At 31.9% G+C, this 27,813-nt stretch overlaps 2 protein-coding genes across 2 annotated transcripts in view; one reads left to right on the top strand and one right to left on the bottom strand.

Annotated features, from left to right (window-relative positions):
* LOC114336885 (glutamate receptor 1) overlaps positions 1-27,813 on the top strand; it is a 726,710-nt gene that overhangs the window by 646,935 nt on the left and 51,962 nt on the right. The gene's annotated exons all lie outside the window — the stretch shown is intronic.
* LOC114336886 (uncharacterized) lies at positions 277-27,749 on the bottom strand. The gene is made up of 3 exons (XM_028287279.1): positions 27,279-27,749; positions 21,496-21,677; positions 277-700 (listed from the first exon to the last, which is right to left on the bottom strand). Exons 1-3 carry the CDS (start codon positions 27,600-27,602, stop codon positions 385-387), a joined length of 822 nt encoding a protein of 273 aa, XP_028143080.1. The 5' UTR covers positions 27,603-27,749; the 3' UTR covers positions 277-384.

Raw genomic sequence — 27,813 nt, 5'->3', positions numbered from 1 at the left:
TGTTCTTCAGCCAATTGGCTTTTTTGTAATTGGCTCATAGCTTGTATTGTCTTTAAAAAAAAATTCTTATTATATCTAAACGACTGCCATTCCCTGGGTCAGCCGATGCTTTTACCAACAATGCGATTGTGATGCCTGGATTCTATCTGTTGACCCTGCGTGTTTGGAACTAATCGCATTGCATTACTTTAAAAAAAAGGCAAGATCTTGAAAGCTTGAGATCAGTAAAATATAGAAAAGCAGCGCATTTTTTCTGATAGGAATTTTTTAAAGAACTTTGTTTTAAATCTTTTTATTAACAACTGTAAATTTAAAATACAATGTAGTACGATGATGAACTACTTCGTAATTGATTTAACGAATAAATATTAATTGTAGTTAGTGCTATTTTGATAGTTTCTTAGTAACTTCTGATGTTGTTCGAGATGCTATTTTGCCTGCCATAAAAGAGCAAGTAAAATTTCCTGCACCCAAGTCGCAAAATATTAGTTCTCGTTCTTGGTCGCGATATTTTCGATAGTTATATTCATAAATACTGTGCATTCCAAGCCTTCCTGCGTACTGTTGAAGTTTCCAGCAATCAAAAATTCCCATCATCACTGATATCCGAAGGTGTCGGGCAACGTCTAATCCAGATGACATTAATCGAAATCCAAGTCCTTTTCCTCTGTATTCAGGTCTAATACAGAGTAGATAATATCTTAAACAGAATACATTTTTTATTTCATATATTTCATGGTGCAAAAAAATATTTAACGTAGGGTATAGACAGCTATAAAGTTTAAACAAGTGGGGGCATCAATAGGGAACTTGCACAATTTTTTTTTATTACATAATAATGTTCAGTTTTGTTTAAAAATGAGATTTCCAAAATTTCACGCTTCAAAAACTCGTAATAACTTAGAAATACGTATTTAAAGTCTTCAGCGGTATAAAATAGTTCAAACGACCCGTGACGTCACATAGTTTTACATTAGTTATTATTATGGTTATATTTCGCTGTGTCTAGGTACACGCTAACGTGTACGCAAATAAAAAAGTTAGGTATGTACACGCGAATTAAACTTCATCAAGCCAGTGACATTATTATTTAGCGTGCGCAGTGACTGTATATTTTGGTACATGCTATTTTGATACGTTTAGCGTGTGTTTTATAGAAAAATATTTGTTAAAGGAAGGGAAGCAGAACTATTCAGCTGTCTCAAACTTAATTGTAATAAATCAATGTATATATTAAAGTATATATTTAGGTTAGCAAAATAAATATATGTATTTAGTTGACATAACACGTAAAAAATATTGTTAAAATAATTTTTATACGTAAGTTAATTATTATAATCAACTATTCTAAATGGGAAATAAGCCACAATTTAACTAAAAAAATGATTTTATTAACGTTTCGACGTCCAAATCGGATGTCATTGTCAAAATACAAAAATTAGTCAGATTAAATAAATTATTAGAAAAATTTTTTACTAAGCAACACTATTTTTGTTGAATTTAATAATATTTTGTATTTTGAAAACGACGTCCGATTTAGACGTCGAAACGTTAATAAAATCATTTTTTGGTTAAATTGTGGCTTAGTTCCCATTTAAAATAGTTGATTACAAAAATGCCACAAAGATAATAGCTTCAGAACAAGGTAATTGTTATTGTGAAAGCTTTAGGTCTTCTTTTTATTTTAATCTTTTACGGTAATACATACTATTTCATTTATAACTAAAAAAATATATAATAATTTATAGTCTCTTATCTTTTTCGTACTGTTTTAAAATGTTCTTAAACTCATTAAAAGAACTAAATAATTGTCCACACTCCGTAGTTAATTTAAAAATAAACACTAAACAAATAAAAAATAAGAAATCACTGACACTCTAACTTTTTTATTTGCGTACACGGTAACGTATACCTAGACACAACCTTATATTTAAGTATATTCTTTTTCTCCTTCTTTAGTTTATTGGCCTCCACCTACTTGGGTATTTGGCAAGCTCATCGTCGTGGAATAAGTCAAAAATATTTATATTCTAATGACATTTATCGTATGTCATTGTGATAATATATACCAGTTTGTTAAAATTGTAGTTTTATACTATTTTTGAAGAAAAGGAACGAAGGTTTACTATTGAAAATTAAACCATTTTGTAAAAGTACGAATTTTTCTATGAATAGTTCAAACGATCAAAAACACATGTAACGTCACATAAATGTATTTTCTACTGACGTTTATAACGTCTAATTTAAAATTCTGTTTACTTTATTGGAAAAATGTAAATGTAAAACCAAGTGACGTCACGAAGCGTTTTGGACCACCTGTTTTAATTTGAATTTTTAATCGTCTTTAGGGCCCAAACGAAAGACAAACAAAACTTTTTTATCTTTGATGCATGTTTTAAATTATGTTGTGTTGTGATTTATAACATTTTTTTCGAATTTAAAAATTTATGCAAGTTCCCTATTATATTATTGAAGGCACTGGTGCAAAAAGTAGGCAGCTCCATTTTATAATTTTTTTTTCAGGAGAAAGAAAAGAATTCTATTAATTTATATGTTTAATTGACAAGGAGGGATAACATCTAGTACATTATATATTATACAGAGTGAGTCTGTAATTTGGAATAAATTCAATAGTTCAAAAAATATTAATTGTTTTTTTGAAATTGCTCAGACCTCTCGAACAAGATAATAAAAATTAACAAACTTATGAAAAACAAGAGTCTGTAATTTGGAATAAATTCAATAGTTCAAATACTAATTGTTATTTTGAAAAATGCTCAGACACTTCGATTAGTATTTCAATTCGAAAATTTTTACATACAATAATAATGTATACAATCACAATAATGTATACAATAATGTATCAATTGGGAAATATGACGTCATCGTTGATTTTTTTAAATGGCAACACTTTTATTTATTATCTATTTTGATAGGATGTGTAAAGTTATACATAATTTCAAAATATTAAATTTTTATTCCTAGTGCAGTCACTGAAGTTGGATATGACCTATTACCTTCGATTTCGTTGAACCTCCATAGATTTGCTGGAAAATTGGTGAATGGTTAGAGGATATATCAAGTAATAAAGTTGACATGGTGCCAACTTGCGCCTTTACCCTGGGGGTGGGTGCTACCTCTTCTCGGGGGTGAAAATTATTTTATTAAAAATAATCCCATAATTCGATAGAGGGGCAAATCCAAAGCAAAATTTGTTATATAAAATTATTAAAATAAATCAAAATTTTACAGTTTAGTTTTTACAAAAAAATTATTATAATACCAAAATTGAAGCTAATAAAAAACGCAAAAAATCACTTACTAAAAAAATCTTTAATGTAAACTGAAAGTGAGTTATAGGTAATTGAATGTATATTTTTTTCGGCGAGTACCCAAATCTATGTATTCAAGCTTAGTAACGGGAAAATGATGGATTTAATAACATAAATTATTAAACATTTGTCAAAGTACAAACATCTATCAAATGAGTCCTCTAACAAGTTGATAACACTAAAATTTATGCTAAATTTTTCAAAATTTATCTTTTTAAATTTTTTCCAAAAAATGTTAGGGTTTTTTTTAATAACTTCGTTAATTTTTAGGATGTCAAGTTCGTCTAAAATCCACATGAAAGTTAATTCCAAGGATAATTAAAAGACGTTAAATTTAATCTTTTAAACCCCTTACTTTTTTAAAAATAAAAGATTAAATGGCCCCGGTTACATGGTTCTCGTAGCAAAATTTAAGCTTTAAACGTTTCTATATCGGTTATTTTTTACCCTACAGAAATAATAAAAAAGGTGAAATATTTGACACAAAAAAATCTAAGATTTGGTTATATATCACTTTTTAAGTATGTTGAGTATTTTTGGAGTTATTATCAAAAGAAAATGAAAATTACGATCATTTTAAAAATTCTGATTTTTTTAATTATACCTTTTTTTTCAAAAAGTTTTATGTTGAACTGGTCAAAATTGTTGATATCATTACTTATACTAATATAAAGAAATTATTTTAAGGATTACTATAAATATTGATTTTTGTGGAAATGGCGTATGTTTTATTTTTCTATTCTTCCTAAAAACTTCGAAAGGATTATTTTATTTTCATAATAACTTGCTTAATTTCAATGCTATTAACTTCTTCTGAAGCTCAATTGATAGGTAATCCGAAATGCTTTGACAACTGCTTAACAGGTATATTTATAATATGCATCGTTTTGCAGGTATTTAAGCTTGAATACTTAGACTTGATTACTCGTTGAAAAAACGTTACATTCAATTACCCATAACTAACTTTGAGTTAACATTAGTTTAGTTCTTCAAGTGAGGATTGTATTCAGTTTTTTATTGTCGTCAATTTTGGTAATAGTAACTTTTTTGAAGAAGTCTACAGTTTTTGAGTTATACGTGAAAAACAGCTTCAAAGCATGCATTTTTTTACGAAAAAATAAAATTTTTGATCTTCAATAACTCAAAAAGTATTGATTTATATTAATAACTTTATATAACAAATTTTGCTTATAATTTGTCCTTATATCGATTTATGGTATTATTTTTAATAAGATAATTTTCAACCACGAGAAGGGGTGGCTTCGACCCCCAAGGTAAAAGCGCAAGTTTGCATCATGTCACCTTTGTTGCTTGAGGTATCCTTTAACCACTCACCAATTTTAATGAAAATCAATGGAGGTTCAACGAAATCGGAGGTAAAACCTTCAGTGACTCCACTCTCACATTTACAAGATAATAAAAAATAACAAAGTTATGGAAAAAAAGTAATCAAATTATTGAGAATATGATAATCGAGATCGAAATTCGTTTTGAAAATACGAGCATTTGCTTAATTGAAATATTTAAATTCAATTATTCTTTTATTTGTTTTTCATAAATTTGTTATTTTCTATTATCTTGTAAATGGTAGGAAATAAAAATTTGACATTTTGCAGTTATGTATAACTATAACGTCATATCTATAAATTGGGACACCCTGTATACATTATTATTTTAGATGAACAATTTCGATTTGAAATGCTAATCGACAGGTCTGAGAATTTTTCAAAAAAAAACAATTAGTATTTGAACTATTGAATTTATTCCAAATTACAGACTCTTGTTTTTCATAACTTTGTTATATTTTATTATCTTGTGAAAGGTAGGAAATAAAAATTTGATATTTTGCAGTTACCTATGTAACATTTTACACACCCTATCAAAATAGTTATTAAAATGACAGTGTTGCCATTTAAGAAAATCAACGATGACGTCATATCTCTAAATTGGGACACCCTATATACATTATTATTATATGTAAAAAATAACGACTTGAAATACTAATCGAAAGATCCGAGCATTTTCCAAAAAATAACAATTAGTATTTGAACTATTGAATTTATTCCAAATTACTACTCACTCTGTAAAATCTAATATCAAAATACGCTTTTTTGGAAATTTCATTGGATAGAAATACATCAAAAAAAGTTGGAGCTGTCTCCTTTTGGCACCGAAGAAATAAAAAAATATCAAACACAAATTTAAATGCGATTTACTATTAAACTGTTGTCAAAAACCAAAACCAATAAATATAAATGAATCAATCATCTGTAAAACTATCTTCTCAGAGCAGAGTAGAGCCATATACTCCAGGGAAATAAGGTTTTTGTCGTGACACTTGAGCAGCCAGGTTGCAAATGGATTTTTTGGGTACTATATACCTAATACATTCTAAATACAAAAATGCCTGTCACAGTTCGGACGAGAAACTTAGTTATTAACAAATAAGGGTCAAAATGGCAGTTTTTTTGTTTAAATAGCTACAGGTAAAAATAGGGTAATTATATATATTATTTAGAGTAATCGTATTTTAGTAGATCAGCCAAGGTTTAAAATGGCACTTTTTGAATTTTGGTCCGATTATTTTTTGCTTCGGAAATTGCAATATAAGATTAAAATTTCAAAAATAAAAAATGTGCTATAACTTTTGCGAAAATGGCTTTAAGACTTTCATATTGCAAGAAAAGTTGAGTCGAACATTCCATATACCACACAAAAATTTTTAGGACGATTCGTCAATTAGTTTAAATTTTATTCAACTTGTTTATCGCAAAGAGCTTTTTTTTCACAATGTTATTGTTCAGAAAATAAGAATAACAGCAATTCTGTGGAAACCACATAAAAGAAGAATAGTTATGTTTTCAAAGTGTTGAAAAAATCACTAAAAAGTCGTTTTTATCACTCCGAAAAAAGTTTAGTAAAATAGAGTCATTTTTCGCTTATAGACAATTTGAATAGCTTTGTTAATATTGACTATAGAGTAAATCTACTTTAGGATTTAAAAAGCTGGTATTTTTACACGAATTTTCAGAGAAAAACTTTTTGCCTAGGTTAATTAGGCTTAAAGTTAGTCACCTTTATTATTTAATTCGTACTTACTTCTATATACATCAAATTCTCCTGTAACAGTGTTAGTTACTATACTACTCCGAAACGGCTTGGCCGATTTTTATGAAATTTTACACGTATATCCTATAGTACGGAGAAAAGGTTTTAATCTATTTTTTATACCCATAAATTATAAGGGGGGTTGTGCTCCCCTGACATTTTTTTTTTTATTTTTTTAGACAAAATTATCTACTTTAATTTTATATGATATAGAATTAAAAAATACATACAACCCTTAATTTTCACTCTTTTATCACCAACCCCTATTTGTTAACAGCCATCTATATATTTACATCTATAAAATTCTCCTGTAATAGTGTTACTTTCCATATTCCTCCGAGACCGCTTGACCGATTTTTATGAAATTATATATGTATATTCGGTAGGTCTTAGAATCGGTCGTAATCTATTTTTCATATCCCTGAGTGATAAGGGGAATGTTTACGCACATTTATAATTATGTAGGTACATTTATAATGATATCTGAAAATACGAACCAGTACGCCAATGCGGCTCATATTAATACATTATATATGGTTCATTTTTTACTACCTCCGCCCCCGTCTCAACCAAGACGGGACTGAGGCTCGAAGTTCACCAAAGGCAGAATCCAGATTCCCATTCGAATCAAAACATTCAGAGAAGCAACACACATAATAATATAGCCCTTTTATTTTTTAATACTGTTATACATCTAGTTTACTCAATATACGTTTAAATTCAAAAGTATTTACTTAAGTGCGAAGTGATCCCTTACTTCTTCAACTTCGTACATACAAACATTTTGGTTCTTCGATCGAATATAATTAATTATTACCAGTGTCCTAGTGGAAGGCAGACACGCCCAGCCCAGTTTTGAAAGGTCAGTGTGCTCACTTTTCATTTTACCTACCCTTAAAATATATTGATTTATAAATGCTGAAATCTGATTACAGAAACGTTGTATTTTATTTACGATAAGACATTTTTGGGTTTATGTTGAAAGATTTAATTGCTTCACTAGGCCAGGGTAATAAGACAAAAATTTACCCTCTCCGTGACACTTCAGCAGCCAGGTTTCTGAAGCGTTTTTCGATAAGTATTACCTATAGGAATAAATTGTAACTATATCCTGCGTAGGATCTGGCGGCCATTTTTATTTATAAACAATTAACTGTCAAAAAATGGCATTTTTCCCTTTTTTTTCAAATCAATGGAAAACAGTGAAACTTATGATTTTTTTAGTACAAATATCTTTGAGATTATGGAAAAAGCTTTGAAATGACGTACTACAAAGTTTGATATACTCAATTATTGTTAATATAATTGCGAAAATAGGTCGGAATTGCAAACAAAATTATTTTCGCAATAACTGTTGTAAAAATTAGTGTACAGGTTTGAAATTTTTGTCAAATAAGAGTTCTTTGGTGCTTAATATGTGATAGAAATTTCAAAGCGGTTAATTCAATTGTTTAAATTTTATTCGAATTGTTATCTCAGAGAGCATTTTTTTTTGCAATAACATAAGTCAGAAAAAAATGACGCTAGAACCATTCCACAGGTGTCAAATGGAAGAGCATGAGCTATATTTTCAACTTGGTTTAAAAAAAGCGAATAAAAAATGCATTTATTAGTAATAAATAATTATGCAAAAGTATCGTAAATCTTTCCTTATAAACTTTCTGAATAACTTTTTTACCCTGTTTTAAGTGCACAACTACTAAGTAATGTTATTTATATCATAATTGATAAAAAATTGTAATAAATATATATAATTTCTTATATTACAAACTAAAAAGTTTATAAGAAAAGATTTACGATACTTTTGCATAATTATTTATTACTAAGAAATGCATTTCTTATTCGCTTTTTTAAACCAAATTAAAAAAAACACAACTCTTGAAAAACAACTTTTATTTGACACCTCTGAAATGGTTCTAACGTCATTTTTTTCTGACTTATGTTATTGCAAAAAAAATGCTCTTTGGGATAAACAATTAGAATAAAATTTAAACAATTGAATGAATCGCTTTGAAATTTTTATCACATATTAAACACCAAAGAACCCTTATATGACAACAATTTCAAATCTGTACACTAATTTTTACAAAATATATTGCGAAATTAATTTTTTGCAATTCCGAACTTTTTTGCAATTATATTAACAATAAATAAGTACATAAAACTTTGTAATACTTCATTTTAAAGCTTTTTTCATAATCTTAAAGATATTTGTACTAAAAAAACCATAAGTTTCACTGTTTTCCATTGATTTGAAAAAAAAAAGGAAAATGCCATTTTTTGACACTTAATTGTTTATAAATAAAAATGGCCGCCAGAACCTACGCAGTAAATAGTTACAATTTGCTCTTATAGGTATTCCCTGTCGAAAAAACGCTTCAGTACCCTGGCTGCTCGAGTGTCATGGAAAAAACCTTATTACCCTGGACTACACGTGCAAACTGCATTTTTACCTTGTTAGTTTTATGTCATAGAAGGGGTGTCATTTTTATCTTTGACATTGTAAATATTTATAGTTTCGAATTTTGAACATTTTTTAAGGGTTATTTAAACATTTATTTTACAAATACGTTGGGCTCGAATCATTACACAATAATACATTTAATTACATTTATATTTTTCTTTATACGCTTTTTCTTCTTTTATCAATTATTATAGGTAGTAGGTATTTTTACATTTTATAATTGTTACATTTTACAATTTTTACATTTTTTGACATTATCTACATTAGGTACATACTATAATTTATTTCACATTTTATTTTACACTTTTCTTCTTCTTTAACAAATATTATAGTAGGTATTTTTGCATTTTACATTTCCTTTTACATTTATCTTCTTATTTGAATTTTAACTATTTATAATGGGAAATAAGCCACAATATTATTAAAAAATGATTTTTATTAACGTTTCGACGCCCAAATCGGGTACCGTTGTCAAAATACAAAATACTACTAACATAAACAAAAATGTTGTTGCTTAGTAAAAATTTGAATATTTATCACAATGTCAAAACAAAACAACAAGGAAACAGAGCGTTTACAAACAGAACAGAACAAACGAACAACTATCAAAAATCACCTTAAGAGATTTAGCGCATACTTTAACACCATTAAAACACAAGATCAGCCTGATTTAACGGAGTTAAATGGTAGGCTTGTAAGTGCTGAAAAATTGATTGACCAATTTGAAGAAGCTCAACAAATCATCGAAAATTTGGACAGTAAGTGTGATGAAAATTATAGAACTATTCATGAGCCAGAACGATGCAGTTTTGAAAACATGTTTCATGCGCTAATGGCCGAGGTAACACACTTTATAAACGCTAAAGCTCCTGATAACCCTGTCGTTGATCAAGACAGTGCTAGCACAACAGGTTCTCGGGCGGGCAACCTTCTAAATTCAGTAAAATTGCCTATTTTAAATTTGCCTTCGTATAACGGGAGCCTGGAAAGCTGGATGTTTTTACGTGACAGTTTTTCATCCGTAATACATAAAAACGATGCTCTAGCAAATGTCCAAAAATTCCATTATCTACAGCTCTCCTTGAAATGGGAGGCTGCAGAAACAATCAGCTCGTTGCAAATATGTGATGCAAATTATGAAGTAGCTTGGTCGCTTATTAAAGAACGGTTGGAAAACAAGCATTACAACAAGAGTCACAAACTGGACTTAGGCAACTTTTAAACGGGTTACAAAAACATTTAAATGCTTTGGAAGTTTTGGAACGTCCCACCAAACACTGGGAAGATATTTTAATATACTTATTGACCAGCAAATTCAATAACGCTACCAGACGCTCTTGGGAAACAAAATTAATTCTAGCGAAATTCGCACACCCTCTCAGTTGACTGACTTCCTAAAAGATAAATGTCGAATGCTACAAACGTTGGAAACCGAAACCAAACAGTCAAGTAATAAATCTAATGGTAACTTTAAAAAAAGGGAAAAAACAAAAACATTTGTCACCAACACATCAAAAAAATGCGTTTTCTGTAACAATGAACATTACATTTATCATTGTGAATCATTTCTAAACTTAACACCTTCTGAACGTTTAAATAAAGCTAAAGGTTTACGATTGTGCGTTAATTGTTTAAACAACAATCATTCGACAAAACAATGTCGCTCTTCCGGTTGCAAGAAATGTGGTAAGGTCCACAACACTCTGTTGCATTTTCCAAACCAGCCAGTTCAACAAACTTCTGTAGATGCTGAAATTCCTATTGACATGCCACAGGCCAACGAGACTTCTTCTAGCTATTCTTCTTTAACACGTCATTCACCTGCCAAATCACAAATTTTACTCTCCACTGCCATGGTTAAAGTAGCTGATAAAATTGGCAATCTACACGATTGTAGAGTTTTACTTGACAGCGCTAGCCAATCTAACTTTATTAGTCAACGTTTACACAACATTTTACAATTGCCTAAGACAAAGACTAACACTTCTATATTGGGTATTGCCCAAATGCACAAAAACATTAACTATTGTGTGTTCGTTGAAATGTAATCGACAATAAATGATTTTAACAAGAAACTGACTTGCTTAATACTGCCTAACATCACAGGATGCACGCCACAATTTTCATTTGACCCTGCCACTCTGAATATCCCAAATCCTATTACTCTTGCAGACAAACATTTTTACAAACCCGCCAATATTGACCTACTTATTGGTGCGGACACGTTTTGGGACTTATTGTGCATTGGTCAAATTAAATTGGGAACCAACTATGGTCCCATGTTACACAAAACCAAACTAGGTTGGATCTGTTCAGGCCCTATTTCTGCTACAAAGTCTTCTAGCGACACAGAATTGCTACGTTTCGACTGAAACTAACTTCAACGAAACACATACACACGACGACAAATTCTGGGAAACTTATTTCAAGGAGACGACTTCACAAAACAATGACGGTAGATTTGCTTTATCAATTTCTTTCAAACATCCCCTTCCTCCTTGGGGGACTCTACCAAACAACTTCTTAACTTATACCCCTTTTCCTCTTGGGGGAACTCCACAAAACAATTTCTCAACTTATTACTATTAATATTACTATTATTATTTACTATTTTTACCACTACTTCTAAAATTATACTTCAAAAACTTTGGAGATTCAAGATTTCATGGGTTGAGTCTTTGCCCCATGACTAACACAGTTTGTGGTCAAACTACAGTTCACAGTTGTTGTCCATACTTAACAATCTTAAAATACACACACCTTTCTTTACCAAAATCATATCTCCATTCAACTGCATAGATTTTGTGATGCATTGGAGTAGACGTTTAGCCTACGATGTACTGACACAACTTGGGAAAATTAATCTCAAACTTATTTTGCTTCTAAATAAAGGTAGCTCCAATTAAAAACGTCGCCGTATACGGACTTCCAATATCCGGTGCCCTTTTTTATACTACTATTACTTCGAGTGTATACAGTACTCTGTATTACTTTTTTTCTTTGCTACTTTTACAATTGTATTTCTTCCTTTACTGCCTTTCAATTTACGCTTTAAAATTTACAATTTAAACTTTACAATTTACAATTAGACACAATGTAGAGAACACGTACAATGGGTACGACTCTACAATAATTGTACTTGGTTGGATATACTACTTATCCTCACTTATCAGTTTATTCTAAAAAACAAATCTCCTCCCATAGAAATCACTTTTCACGCTTAACTTCTTCTGGGCCTTTTCTACATCCGGCATTGACTATGCTGGAACATTTCTTTATCGTGACAGGACGGGAAGAAACTACCAAAGCATATACCTATTTTATTATTCGTTTGTTTTGCATTTAAGGCCATCCATTTAAAAGCTGTAAGCGACTTAACAACCCACTGATTGTTTCTTAACAGCCTTACGTCGGTTTATGTCTAGACGAGGTAAATGCACAACAATATATTCAGACAATGGAAGCACATTTGTTGGAGCAAATAACGAGATAAAAAACTTCTTAACTTCTAACCCCCTTGATGTCTAAAATCACAAATATTTTACCGCTTTTCTGTCTCAGGTGAAAACACGTTTAAATTCAAGGTCCATTTGTCCTCTTTCCTTTGATCATAGTGATCCTACCTACACATTTCCTTATTGGAGACACCCTTATGTTAATCCCTAATCCAATTAGCTACAATATCAAGGAAAATAGACTTTCTCGTTATGCACACATACAATCTACTACACCTACATTTTTGGACCAGGTGGTCCAAGGAGTACATTTCCACTTTGCAACAACGAGTAAAGTGGAAGCAGAACTGTCAACAATACTTACATATCGGAACATTGGTTCTGATCAAAGAATATGGTCTACCACCTTTGAGATGGAAGCTCGGACGCATCCTCGAAACTCATCCCGGTAAGGACGGCGTTATCCGCTCCGTGACGGTGAAGACCGCGACCGCATGCAGCATCTTCAAGAGACCTGTGGTGAAGCTGTGCGTGTTACCGTCTCAAGGTGAATCGCAGTGATACATTTATTTTAAACAATCTTAATTTTTATTTTATTTTGCACAATTTTAACTTTACTGACTCTACGTTTTGTTACTATTTAACTCGGATAGTGAAGCGTAGTGAGCAATTATTTGAAAAATTTTAATTTTACTTTTCGTCGAACAATTTTGATTTTACTTTACTTTGAACAATTTAAATTTACTTTATTTTAAATACCTCTAATTTGCTATTTTACTTTCGTTTTTGTATATATCCTACTTTATTACTATTTTCCTTGCATTTACATTCTTTATTACTACTTGTATAAAGAATGTACAGGATCTGACTGTTTTTTGTGGCCATTCACATTCATGTTCATTGTAAGTAACCAATTGAAACCCGATGGTTTCAAGGGGGGACTTATGTTTACGCACATTTATTATAATTATTAGAGAGCGGAATATATGCAACACAACATTACCAAAATATGCGCATATTTATGCATTACTTTTACTACAAATATGCAGGTATTTTTTCTAAATTTGTCTAAAGATGCAAATGCATATTAAAAATACTCAAACATAAAACAATATATTAAGTCGTAAGATCTTCAGAAAAGTTGCCTTCAAAAATACGTACAACTTTCATCAAACAATCGAAGCCCTCATTTTTTTCTAAAACATTTTTTAATTTATTTCTAATTGTAATCCCTGTATTTCCAGGAATTTTTTGACAATGAGCAGAAAAAGTGTTAACAAGATTAACCGAATCATTTAATTGTAAATTCCTTTGTTCTAATGACTTTATTAGATCTGGTAAAAAACTAAAATTAACTTTTATGAACATACGTTCTTTATCAATTTGTACGTTACTTAAAGAACAAAGTACGTTACTTAAGCTGAAGAACAAAAGCGGAATTGTCTACAATTTGATGGATTTTTGTATTTTGATGCTTCTCTCTATGTCCGTCTTTTATAGAAGTAAAAGCGAATTTGTCGAATAAAAACACTCTTTCCAGAAAAATTTCTTTTGTGGGACGTGATGCTTTTGTTTGTCAGTTCCTCATTTAAAAAATGAAATGTGAAAATGAATGTAACTTACGATTTTGGAATAGGCCTTGCAAAATACTTTGTCTCCACTTAGCTTTAACTCGAGAAAACACTTTATACAAGCACGTTTTTGAATGGTAGACATATTTAAATTTAATATATACCAATCACTTCAAAAACACTAAATACGATACAACGTTTACTTTAAACAAATGTTGGCCGAAAACTGACAAAATAATTATTAGACCCTTAAAAGCAGGTAGGTACCTACGACTTGCTACGCTAATAAAATAATATTTTTCTGGGAACACCCATAATTGTTAAATTCAGGTAGTAATGGGAAAGTCCAGATGAGCGATAGATAGATAAATAAGGAGCTCTTTCATATCGAAATTATAAAATTTCAACTAAGAGAAAAATTTTAAACTTTTATATAATTTATTTTTAAAATATGCAAAATAAATCGTGTTTAGCTTAAATATGCAATGTTGTGTTTGTTGTCTGAAAATATGCAATATATGCATCTATATGCACTTTGCATATATTCCGCTCTCTAATAATTATGTAGGTACATTTATAATGATATCTGACAATACGAACCAGTACGCCAATGCGGCTAATATTAATACATTATATATGGTCCATTTTTTACTACCTCCGCCCCCGTCTCAACCAAGACGGGACTCAGGGTCGAAGTTCACCAAAGGCAGAATCCAGATTCCGATTCGAATCAAAACATTCAGAGAAGCAACACACATAATAATATAGCCCTTTTATTTTTTAATACTCTTATATATCTAGTTTACTCAATATACGTTTAAATTCAAAAGTATTTGCTTAAGTGCGAAGTGATCCCTTACTTTTTCATCTTCGTACATACAAACAGGGAGTTCCCCCTAACATTTTGTAATGTTAGGTGGGGATGTGTGTACATAACGTACTCTATAAGACTACGAGTACACATAAATTAAAAAAATTATGATCAAAATCCATCAACAAGCTCCGGCGATATTAATCGCAGCATATGTTTGCAGAATCATTTTTTCAGTGCACGGATTTTTATAATTCCCCTCCACCGACCACGAATTAATTCCGTTCAAACGCCATTTTTAAAACTTTATTAACCACTCTGTTAAGGTTCAAAGTTTACTCAAACTTTTACACATAAACTATATATCTTCAACTTTAAAATAGCTCTAGTTAATTTGCTTAATTGTTATAAACAAAGAAGCCGTCAATTAAATAAAAAAAGTGGCTAACTCTGACCGTAATTAACCTAGGCGAAAACTTTTTCTTTGAAAATTCGTATAAAATAACAGTTTTTTAAATCTCATTGTAATTTAGCCTACAGTCAATATTAACAAAGTTACTCAAATTGTTTATAAGCCAAAAATGACTCTATTTTAGTAAAATGTTTCTGAGTGATAAAAATGACTTTTTAATGATTTTTTTTAAATACTTTGAAAATATGAATATTCTACTTTCACGTTGTTTTCACAGAATTGATATATCATTATTAATTTCTGAACAATAATATTGCAAAAAAAAAGTTTTTTGCGATAAACAAATTGAATCAAATTTAAACTAATTGACTAATCGTCTTGAAATTTTTTTGTGCATCGTGTGGACTGTTTGACTCGACTTTTCATGCAATATGAAAGTATTAAATTCATTTTCGCAAAAGCTACAGCAAATTTTTTATTTTCGAAAGTTTAGTTTTATTTTGCAATATCCAAAGCAACAAATGATCGGACCAAAATTCAAATAGAAATTTATAAACACACAGAAATATTATAAATAAGATATTTAATTACTCTATTTTTACCTGTAGCGATTTAAACGAAAAAACTTCCATTTTTGATCCTTATTTGTTAATAACTAAATTTCTCGTCCAAACTGTGACGGGCATTTTTGTATTTATAATGTATTGGGTATATAGTACCCAAAAACCCATTTGCAACCTGGCTGCTCAAGTGTCCCGAACATGGTATATTTTTGCCTTATTTCCCTGGTGTAATAATGACGAAGGAGGTAAAGTCAACGTAACGCCATATTTCTGAAGAATAAACAATTCCTTAGGGGAAGAACTGGCCGACATACTATGTGCCGGAATTCTTTCTAAATTCGTATTATTTGACACACCTCGTATAAAATTAACAAACTTGGATAACTGAGAATAACTTTTTTTTTTCTAAAATAAAACAGTTATTGCATGTCTAATAAATAAAAATGATCTTCGGAATCGGTAATTTAGGAAAATTTCAGAAATTTTTTTTTCAAGTAGAAGGCTGTTATTGCATATTTGAATATGGTTTTTAATTACAAATAATTTTCATAATAAAATTTTTTGATATTTTGAAAATATAAAGGTAGTTTGCTCTTGAGCAAAATTCATATTTTTTGATATACCTCGTAGACTGTTGACAAAATTTGATATCTGATGATTGCATGTTAGGTTTTAGACTATGCAGAGCACTTTATAAAGAATGACTTTTTTTCGTAAAATTGATATTAAAAAAGTTCCCATATGGTTCCAAGTTACGCAGACACCCTGTGTATATCAGGCTCATACCCTATGCCTTTTTTGAATATTCATCCCAGGTGACAAATAATACTTATTTTCGTTTTTAATGCGGCTATAGTGCGACGATCTTCTGGGAAATGGCTGTATGGGCGAATCAATTAGAGGTATTACATCCTCACGTATCGTATTGGGACGATTGGTGTGTTTTTCATGCAATCTTTTGGTGTTATAAGTGACTGATAATAAGTCTTTCAAGTGACGGATAATAAGTTCTACTCTATTTGTTATTGTATAATAATGAACAAAAGGATTTCTACAAACCTTGATTAAAGTTCTACCGAGATCTATATTGTATTCCCAGTACCAAAAAAGTTTTAGCCTTCTATCCACTTTAGGTCTATGTAGATCTGGCAACCTATTTTTAACTACAAGGTGATTCAGTGAAACGGTACGATTTGACAACGCTGCTGACGATAAAATAGAGGAGGCGCGGGCTTGCGACATAAACGTTGTGAATCTAGAGACTGGGAAGTTTAGTTAGCATGGAGACGTGGTCGGATGAACAACGCGTATTTGCTGTGAAAGCTTATTACAAAAATGGTGAAAGTTTTGTGCTTGTATCACGAGCGTTTCGTTTTTACCACCATTTGCCGCCCCGCGCTGCAGTTCCCTCTAACATGGCTATTAAGACTTGGGTTAGGAACTTTGAAAGTAGTGATTTTACATCACAAAAAAGAGGTGGCAGTATCAGAACTGCCCGCACACGACAGAATATTAAAGCGGTGCGAAATTTATAACAAGCGAGTCGTCTCAGGGACCTTCAAGGACTCGCGTGTAATGAATTTCGCACTGCTTCAATATTCTGTGATGTGCGAGCAGTTCTGACACCGCCACCTCTTTTTTGTGATGAAGATCCACGACTTTTACAAAGTCCCTAAGAAACAATTTTTTCATTGGTGTTTGTATGTCTGAGGTATATTGCCATCCAAATTTGTGAATACGACATAATTAAAATTAAATATTTAGGTGAAAAAGTAATTGTCATTACAATCAACCATGGCTAATCCCATATAAACACCATGTTTTGTTATTATTTTATATTTGTAGAATTACTTAATACTTATAGAATAACTTTTAATTATAACTTTAAGTTTGGCAGTTGTTTTACTATTTAATTTCGAAATACTAATAGGGCGATCCGATAACTTCTTAGCCTAAAATAGAAAAACGAACATTTTGGGAAAAGCAGTGATTTATTTCTGAACGTAGTCTCCTTTTAGCTCAACACACTTGACCCAGCGATGGTCCAACTTCTTTGACCCATCTGAAAAATACGTTTCCTCGAGGTCTGCAAAGTAGCATCACGTGGCGGTGATAAACTCCTCATTCGAATTAAATTTCTGCTCAGCAAATCAGAAAATGGCTTATTTAAGTTTGGAAACAAAAAAGTCATACAGATCCAAGTCTGGAGAATACGGTGGATAGGACTGCATTTCGTAGCCCAATTCGGCCAATTTTATCACGCCGATGGCGGAGGTGTGAGCCAGTGTGAGCGTTGTCATGATTAAAGAGCATTTTTTCTTCGCAAATTGGGGCTGTTTTTTTCTGCAATTCGGCGTCGAATCACGTGATCGAACACGTTCGCGGGTAATGTCTACTCTTTCATGTTCCTTGGTCTCTGGTGTGTACCAGTGGATCCATGTTTCGTCAACCCAGAATATAGCCTACGCGATCTTTTGAGATACTTACTATCTCAGCTAGCTCGCGAACCTTCAGTCGGAGGTCTGTCAATACCAGATCGTGGATTTTTTTAAGTTGTCACGGCCGTGGACCTACGACCACTTTAAGATGGCTTAAATCAATTTTTGATTGTTTTCATAGAAGGATAAGAGTCACCGTATACAGTCCCCAAGCGCTCTTTAATTTTACTGCACGATCTACCTTTGAAAAACCAGAATTGAATCACTAAAAATATTTACTTTGTTTTAATTTTTCCGTCTTTCCGTCTTTAATTTTTTCGTAATTTTGCCGTGTCTACAAAAATGTACTGCATGATAGTAGATTTCTTTTGTGATGGTGGCGCCTTCGGGTGAAGAGGCTAAGTACTTATCGGACCACCCATATACAGTACCAGGCCAAATTATTAGGCCAAGCAACGAAAAATTTACTATATGAAGTTATTTCTCTCATGATTATGAATAAATTTTAAAAAAATACTGATTTGTTCCTCTTTTGTGGATATTAACTTTAAGGTGGGTATCTATTAGGTTGGCTGCTCCGCCCTGTAACTGCTCCAATCGATACGGCATGCACTCCTCTACATATAAACCGCCACCGATTGAAGCGCGAGGCGGAGCGCGCACTGTTGCACCGAGGGGGAGCGCCAACGTATCCACTATGTGGAGCAGTTGCAGGAGCGCGGACCAGTGAACCCAATGGATACGCACCTTAAAGGGTTAATATCCACCAAAAAGGAACAAAACAATATTTTTTTAAATATATTCATAACCATGAGAGAAATAACGTCATATAGTGAATTTTTCCTTGCTTCGCCTAATAATTTGGCCAGGTACTCTAGATTCATTTGTTTACTTGGGGCCCATAAAAACCAATAATGCTGATAGCTTCTCAGAAATTATTAAGCGCAGACTAGCAACCGCTGGAAGACCAACAGTCATGTGAAACACAATATAAACAGATCGAACAATAACAAGGAAGACCAAGCTCAGGTTGTTCAATGGTCTTATTTTTCCATTGCTACATATTCAACTGAAACATGGACTCTCAAAAGAATCGATAGGAGTAAGAGCCTTTGATAGATGCCTCTATAAAATAACTTTACGCGTCCTGAACAGAACACAGAACCAACCTCTCAATTTAAGAAAAGCTTAATATTAAAAGAAAGACTATTTAAAAAAGTGAACTAGCATAGCTAAACTAGTGCGGCATACTAGCCAAAAGGACGAGAACGTTAGAACTATTCTTAGTAAAAAGAAATATAGAAGGCCAAAGATCAATAGAAAAGTCTACAAAAAGATATTCACACAAAATTAAGACCCTGGTGGGAATTCCCTCAATGAATTCGGCTATCTGGAATATGATTACAGCCAATAAAGAGAGCAAAGTATCAATACTTAAAATGCAATCATGACCTGACAAGAGCTCAATGAAGGAGAAGGATCTCAAACTTTACCAATTTAAGGGCAAAATTGCCGTTAATAGAATACAATTTTTATTCAATTTTGATAGATAAAATATGAATTTATATTTATAAAATAAATAGGCCAGGTCAAAACGACGTTACTATAACGTCATGGTAGTTACGTTTAAACAATATCAAAAACCAAAACTACATATTTATAAATTGACTTGTACATTCAAGCAAAAAACACCGAGGCGTTTTTTGCTTAAATGGCACTTAGCGGAGACATTTTGAGATACCCAACATAAAGGTTCATACTGTGTAAAAAGAAATTACTTCAGACCAAGTTTCGTTTAACATTTTAAATTTACCAAATAATATGAAAATAAAGAACTAGGTACATAATATACACACACCCAAACTTATATAGAATCATCTGATATTTCCTATTATTTCGTGCGAATTTAAAAAAACGAATACACGAAGTCAAACAATATTTATTTTAAAGCAATTTAATAACAAATACATAACAATCAAATAAAACAATAAGGTGTTTAACAAACAAATTGAAACTAGTTGTTTTAAAGTGAATAGCATACAAAATTTCAATGTAAAACGAATCATGTTTAAATTATTGTTATTTTTTTTTTGTTTTAATTTGTACTCAGTCTTATCACTTCTAGTCCTTATGCAAATTTCAGTTTGCGTGGGCACGCTCCGTATCAAATTATCAACATTTTGTTGTAGTAGGTTGCTCCATCCTTGAAGAGCAGCTTGTACTAGCCGTCCGGTGTTTTGTGGATTATCCCGGCGAGCTCTTATTTTTTACTCACCCTTATTTTTACTTTATCTCACCCGAGTTAAGCTCGGGTGAGCAAGCAGGCAACTCCAAACAAGGGACATCCTCTGCTTCAATGATGTCTTTAGTCACTCTAATGGTATTTGGAGGTCCATCATCATGCGAGAAAATTAAATTTTCTCCTGTTGCACCTAGAGCACTCCAGAGCCTAACTACAGGTTATCAACATACCTGTGAGCACTTAAAATTCATTGGATGAAAATTAAAGGAGTTTTTTTACGGATCACAATTCGTCTCCAGCACATTACACTTCCCCTTGTATATTTGTGAACAGATCTGACAGTTTCCGTTCTTGCTTGTCTTCCTCGACCTCTAAGTATACGATTTCGTGGGTCATCTGATTTTACACAAATCCTGACTTTTTCTGAAAATAGCACGTTTTGTCAATTCTCAATGTTCCAGTTTTGATTGTGAAGACACCAATTTAGACGATCAATCTTGTGCTGCCTGGATACCTCGGAATCCCATATCTGTCTCCTACTGTATACTTCTTGGCACGAACTCTTCGTCTTATGGTTTCAACTGAAACACCTGTATCTTCCAAAAGCTGCCTTTGGAGCTGCAGGTGAGAAATGGTTTTGTATCTTCCAGCTGATTGGACAATTAAACGATCGTTGAGAGCCATTATTACTTTCTGGCGACTTTTCCTTGCTTTATTTTTGGGCTTTCCTAGTTCCTGTTACCTAGCATAGATTTTGGACAAAACGCCCTGTGTTACGCCAGCTCTACAGCTATGTCTACCTGAGAACATTACTTCCTCCACAAGACCAATAATGTTTCTCCGTTGTAAGTTATATAACCACACATGAGGCATATTTTCGTTTTTGGAAGCAAAAGTTAGTTTATTTATTTTCGTTCAATTTGCAACTCAAGCAAATAACCTATACCGTACCAAGCTGTACTACCTGATTGTCTTATAGATTTGTTTATTTTCAATAAAAACCTTTATTCTTTGCAACAATATCAATTTTTTTCAAAAGAAATAAATATTACTTTGAAATACATAGTGATTCCATATAAGTTTGGGTGTGTGTAGGTACCTTAGATAAATATCACAATTAAACTTTTTATAAACATCCACTTTCCTGTTGATTTTATTCATAAATTTCGTGATACTTGTGTATGGTTTTCCTTGACTAATTGTCACTCTGCTGAAAACTCTACCAAAATCTGACTTTTTCACAGCTTTAAGTATTAAAATACCAACAATTTCTTCATCCTCCTAAAATTCAAATATCAGTCTAATTACAATTTAGATTAAACTAAACTTATACGCCAGGGAAATAAGGCAAAAATATACCATGTTCGGGACACTTGAGCAGCCAGGTTGCAAATGGGTTTTTTGGGTACTATATACCTAATATACATTATAAATTATACAAAAATGTCCGTCACAGTTCAGACGAGAATTTTAGTTATTAACAAATAAGGGTCAGAAATCGCAGTTATTTTGTTTAAATCTCTACAGATAAAAATAGGGTAATTAAATATCTTAATTATATTATTTTTCTATTATATTAGTAGATGAGCAAAAATTTAAAACGGGTTTTTAATTTTGGTACGATCATTTATTGCTTCGGAAATTTTAAAATAAGACTAAAATTTCGAAAATAAAAAATTTGACATAACTTTTGAGAAAATAACTTTAAGCGTTTCATATTTAATTGCACGAAATGTTGAGTCAAACAGTCCATATAATTTACAAAACATTTTAAGGTTTAAATTTTATTCAATTTGTTTATCCTAAAGAGATTTTTGTGTGCAATGCTATTGTTCAGAAAATTATAACAATATAGCAGTTCCATGCAAACCACATGAGAGAAGAATAGTTATGTTTTCAAAGTATTTAAAAAATCATTAAAAAGTCATTTTGATCATTCCAAAAACATTTTACTAAAGTAGAGTCATTTTTAGTTTATACACAATTTGAATAGCTTTGTTAATATTGACTTTAGATTAAAACTACTTTGGGATTTGAATAGCTGGTATTTTTACACGAATTTTCAAAAAAAAACTTTTCGCCTAGGTTAATTACGGTCAAAGTTAGCCACTTTATTTTATTTAATTCACTGCTACTTTGTTTATAATAATTAAGCAACCCAACCAGCGCCATTTTGAAGATCAAGGTATATATTTTATGTGCAAAGTTTGAGTAGACTTTAAACTTCAACAGAGTGGTTAATAAAGCTTTAAAACTGACGTCCTAAGAAATCGATTCGTGGTCGGTGGACGGGAAATATTAAACTTCGTACACTCAAAAAATAAAATTGATTCTTCAAACATATGCTGCGATTAATACCTCCGGAGCTTGGTGATGGATTTTAATCATATTTTTTTTAATTTGTATATACTCGTAGTCTTGTAGAGTACGGTATGTACACATATCCCCACCTAACATTACAAAATGTTCCGCAGGTTCCGCCTTATCACTCAGGGATATGAAAAATAGATTAAGACCAAATAAGACCTACCTAATATACATATATAATTTTATAAAAATCGGCCAAGTGGTCTTGGAGGTGTATGGCAATTAAAACTGTGACAGGAGAATTTAATAGATGTAAATATACAGTGCTAGTCAAAAGTCCGTACCCCCCCTCGTATCTTTTGAACGGTTATACCTATAATAGTGAAATTTGGAGATAGGAAATAAACGGACGTAAGCTTCTTAACTAGTCATGACAGGTGACGTAATAGTGACAGATGACTTTACAGCGCCACTGTGACAGATAATTTTAAATGGGACCTTATGGCAAGTGACACCTCGTTTGAAAGGTATTGAAAATACCTATTCAGTCATACTAATATTGTTTAAGTTTAAGCTAATTTTGACGAATTAATGAAATAAATATAAAATTGTAGTTTCATTTAATTAATTCAAAATTCAAAATTCCGCCTATGATTACTTGTCAAAAAGGTTGACGTTGACGTAAAAACTACTAGAGAATCGAAAAACGTCAACTTTTTTGACAAAAAAACCATAGGCGTACATTTGAATTTTTATTAATTAAATGCGAAGCTACAATATTATATTTATTTAATTTATTCACCAAAATCAAAATCAACTAAAACACAAAAAAATTAGTATGGCTGAGTAGGTATTTTGAATACCTTTTAAACGAGGTATCACTTGCCATAAGGTCCCATTTAAAATTAACGGTCACAGTGGCTCTGTAACGTCATCTGTCACTATTACGTCACCTGTCATAACTAGTTAAGAAGCTTACGTCAGTTAATTTCCTCCATCCAAATTTCACTATTATAGGTAAAACCGTTCAAAAGATAAGAGGGGGGGTACGGACTTTTGACTAGCACTGTATAGATGGGCTATTAAAAAATAGGGGTTGGTGACAGAAGTTTGAAAATTAAGGGTTGTATGTATTTTTGTTGCTAGATCATAATATAAAATTAAGGTAGACAATTTTATCAAAAAAAATTAAAAAAATGTCATGGTATTTTATTCTCAGCCCTACAGGACTTCTGTTCTCAGTCCTACAGGATATACGAGTAAAATTTCATAAAATTCGGTCAAACCGTTTCGGGGAAGTTTGGTAACTAACACTGATACCGGAGAATTTTATGTGTATAGAAGTAACTCTAAACTAAAAAATAAAAGTGGCTAACTTTTACCGTAATTAACCTAGGCGAAAAGTTTTTTGTTTGAAAATTCGTGTAAAAATACCAGCTGTTAAAATCCCAAAGTAGATTTACTCTACAGTCAATATTAACAAAGGTATTTAAATTGTTTATAAGCCAAAAATAACTCTACTTTATTAAAATCTTTTCGGAATGATAAGAATTACTTTTTGCTGATTTTTTAAACATTTCGAAAAAATAAGTATAAGTATTCTTCTTTCATGTGATTTCCACAGAATTGCTGTATCCTTATTATTTTCTGAACAATAACATTGCAAAAAAATCTATTTGAGATAAACAAGTTGAATAAAATTTAAACTAATTGAGGAATCGTCTTGAAATTTTTTGAGCATTATACATTGTACTGGTAGACCCAACTTTTTATGTAATTTCAAAGTTCATTTTCTCAAAAGTTATAGCAAATATTTTTTCTTCGAAATTTTAGTCTTATTTTGCAATTAGCGAAGCAACAAATGATTGGACCAAAATTCTTAAAACTGCGATTTTAAACCTTTGCTCATCTGCTAAAAGATGAATACTCTAAATAAGATATTTAATTACCCTATTTTTACCTGTAGCGATTTAAACGAAAAAACTGCCATTTTTGACCCTTATTTGTTAATAACTAAAATTCTCGTCCGATCTGTGAAGGGCATTGTATTTATAATGTATTAGGTATATAGGGAATATTAATGAGCCCATTAATATTTAATCTGATAATGGAAGAAATCATCAATAAAGTTAAAAAAGAAGAGGATATAGAATGGGAGAAAAGGAAATAAAGATAATCTGCTACGCCGACGTCACCATAAGATGACCTACAAAGATTAATTAAAGAATTCGAAGATACGTCTCTCATATACAACATGGTGATCTCAACAGAGAAAACTAAATCGATAGTAATATCAGCGGAACCTAGAAGATGTAAGTTGGTCGAAAACAACAAAATAATAGAACAAGTAATGGAAACGGAATACTTGGGAGTGAAACTGTCAAGCTAAGGAAAAGTGGAAGAAGAAGTACAAAAACAAATGAACATGGCGCACAGAGCAGCAGGATGTTTCAACAACACAATCTGGAGAAACAAATACCTCACAATGGAAACGAAAACCAGGATATATAAGTCAACAATAAGACCGATAATGACAAGCACACAGCGGAAACAAGATCAGATACGGTGAAAACACAAAGGCTGCTGAAAACAGCAGAAATGAAGTTCTTACGAAAAATATCAAACCAAACTCTAAGAGACAGAGTAAGAAGTGAGGAAATACGAACGAGATGTGGAATAGATGAAATAAACATGTGGACCAAAAGAAGAAAGGTAGAATGGAATCAACACATAGAAAGAATGACATAAAATAGAATAGTACGGATAGCAAGAGACAAATTGCCAAATGGAAGAAGATCATTGGGACGACCGAGGAAGCGATAGTCAGACAATGTCAATTGAGGCTAAAAACCGAAGTAAAACAGGTATTGAGCCTATTTATAAATTAGGAAGAAGAAGAAGAAGAAGAAGGTATATCGTACCCGAAAAACCGATTTGCAACCGGGCTGCTCAAGGGGCCCGACAAAAACCTTATTTCTCTGGACTATTATAGTATTGTCAGAATTAGTAAATAATTTTTATCTCACTTAAAAGTGCTCTTTAGTTTAGCATTGTCATTTTTTTTTCAAGTTTATTTAGCCAACACATATTACTGTCACGAATGCATTAAATATTAAAGTAAAAAATAAGTTTATATTAAAGTGATATTTCATTGTGTGACCATACTATCGAAGAAAAGGCTAAAGTTATAGTAAATGACCACAAATATCCTTTAACGAAAGTATATTTGCTTGGTCCCAAGTTAGCTTCAGGTAAAGGAACTAATCACGAAAAACTTGGAGGCTTTAGAATTTACATTGAAACACAAAAAGTAGACAAAAGATATGCTAGACAGAAAGCTGAATGGATTTTATTTCTTAAGATAGCCAAAGTGGAAAAGGTTGTGAAAGGGCTTTTAGAGACATTTGGTTATCAAAATAAAAATGAAATTTAGGTGTACCCTAAATAAATGTTATACTTAGTTGACATGGAGGTTTTCGGAAGTTATGTGGGCGATGTCCTATTGATCATACGACCTTAACAAAATACTTTTTTTTTGAGGTGGGAATCTTCGCAAGACCGTCTGGGAAGGTGTTTCAGGTGTCGAATTCGGTCCGTCCTATCTCTATCTTGACGGGCCGCCTACGGACTAAACCTACTCCCTCTTTCTCCAGCCGATGGGACTGGGGCCGCTCTTAGGGAGCATATATGACCCGTCGACTTTACTAGTAGCTCCCCTCTGGCACTCTTAGCGTACATTCCATGGATTAGCTGGCCCCCCGGCCGCATCCCTCCCCGCTCACGCCAAGCATCAGGCCAGTCGGCGAAGTGACCGTCCCGGCGCATTTCGTGCGCAGGCAGGACGACCGGGATGCCTCCCAATCCCGGATGGAACTAACCAGAAGATGTCAGTTGGTAGTTAAGAGTAACTCCAGTCGTTCATACTTTCATCTATGTACTCTTTCTCATCGGCCCCTTCATACTTTCTCTCATTCAACTTCAAGCATTCATACTTTCATTTATGCATGGTTACTCATCCACCCATTTAATTCGAAAATTAAAATGGGACAGTCTGTTTAGGTCGGATATAAAAGGTCCTTCCCCACTGGCTGTCCCAGAAAACGATACAAAACATAACAGAAAGGGAGGAGCGAGAGTAAAAAAAATAGAAAAAAGCAGAGATATAGTGAGAGTAACCTTAACCAAATAGTAGACTTATAAAATATATTATGTATCCTAGAAGGAACAGGGTAATAAGATAAGTTTTAAGGTAAAGGAATAATGGACAAATACCAAAATAAAACTCAAACACTTGTGGTACAGATATCAGAAAAAGAAATTTATAAGATGAAAATGATCAAGTACAAAAGAAAAGGATTAGATTAGAAGAGCCGGATGATCCTGAAACTGACAAAAGGACCTGTAAATGTATTAGAAAAATTATATTTGGGATCTGCCGAATAGTTTCCCTAAGCAACACAGTCCCAAATTTTGCAGTATAAAGCGACAGGTATACCTATTTATTACCTTTAAAAATATAGCAAATTTTAATTATTGTTTAAACTATTTTTTTTATAAAACAATTATTGGTTATACCGTAACAGCTATAATCGAGCTTCTATCCATCATTGACACAATTAACTTATCCCTAAACGAAGCAACCGAATCTAAGTCATCGGAGAAACGAGTTGCATTTCGGAAAATAACATCTTCTTTCACAAAATATTCCAGAATAATATTTGCTGCTTGATCGTAGTTAATAGACTGTAGATCTATAATTTTAATTCCTGAAGATAAATTGCACCACACTAAGGGACCGAATAGTTTCTCTTTTTGTTGCTTAAGCTTATCTTCATCTTCTAGAATTTCTTCTTGAAGTTGTTTAGCTTTTTCTTCTTCTATTCGATATCTTCTACTCATTCTTTGTCCCGGATACTATAAATGTATTATTGAAATTTTGCAAATACAATGTTTCTATTCATGTTCAGTTCACTTTTAAATTCGTTAGGTATTTTAACATCAATTAGAAATATTTAAATTTAATATGTTCTTAAATTATAATTTGAAGTAACGTCAAAACTAATAAGGTATATTGAAGAACATATCAGAAAGAGTGATAATGTCCTATTCT

The sequence above is a fragment of the Diabrotica virgifera genome, chromosome 7 (genome assembly GCF_917563875.1).
Source record: "Diabrotica virgifera virgifera chromosome 7, PGI_DIABVI_V3a".
Lineage (NCBI taxonomy): Eukaryota > Metazoa > Arthropoda > Insecta > Coleoptera > Chrysomelidae > Diabrotica > Diabrotica virgifera.
Note: the sequence above shows the minus strand (reverse complement) of the source record. Positions and strands in the feature narration are given on the sequence as shown.

Bases quoted from the DNA above. Each gene is read 5' to 3' on its own strand.
- LOC114336886 (XM_028287279.1), bottom strand. From the start codon at position 27,602: ATGAGTAGAAGATATCGAATAGAAGAAGAAAAAGCTAAACAACTTCAA. The intron at 21,678-27,278 runs GTATAACCAATA...TTTGAATTTTAG, and splicing joins GCTCGATTATAGCTGTTACG to GAGGATGAAGAAATTGTTGG. The intron at 701-21,495 runs GTACCTACACAC...ATTCTGTTTAAG, and splicing joins AATTGTGATATTTATCTAAG to ATATTATCTACTCTGTATTA.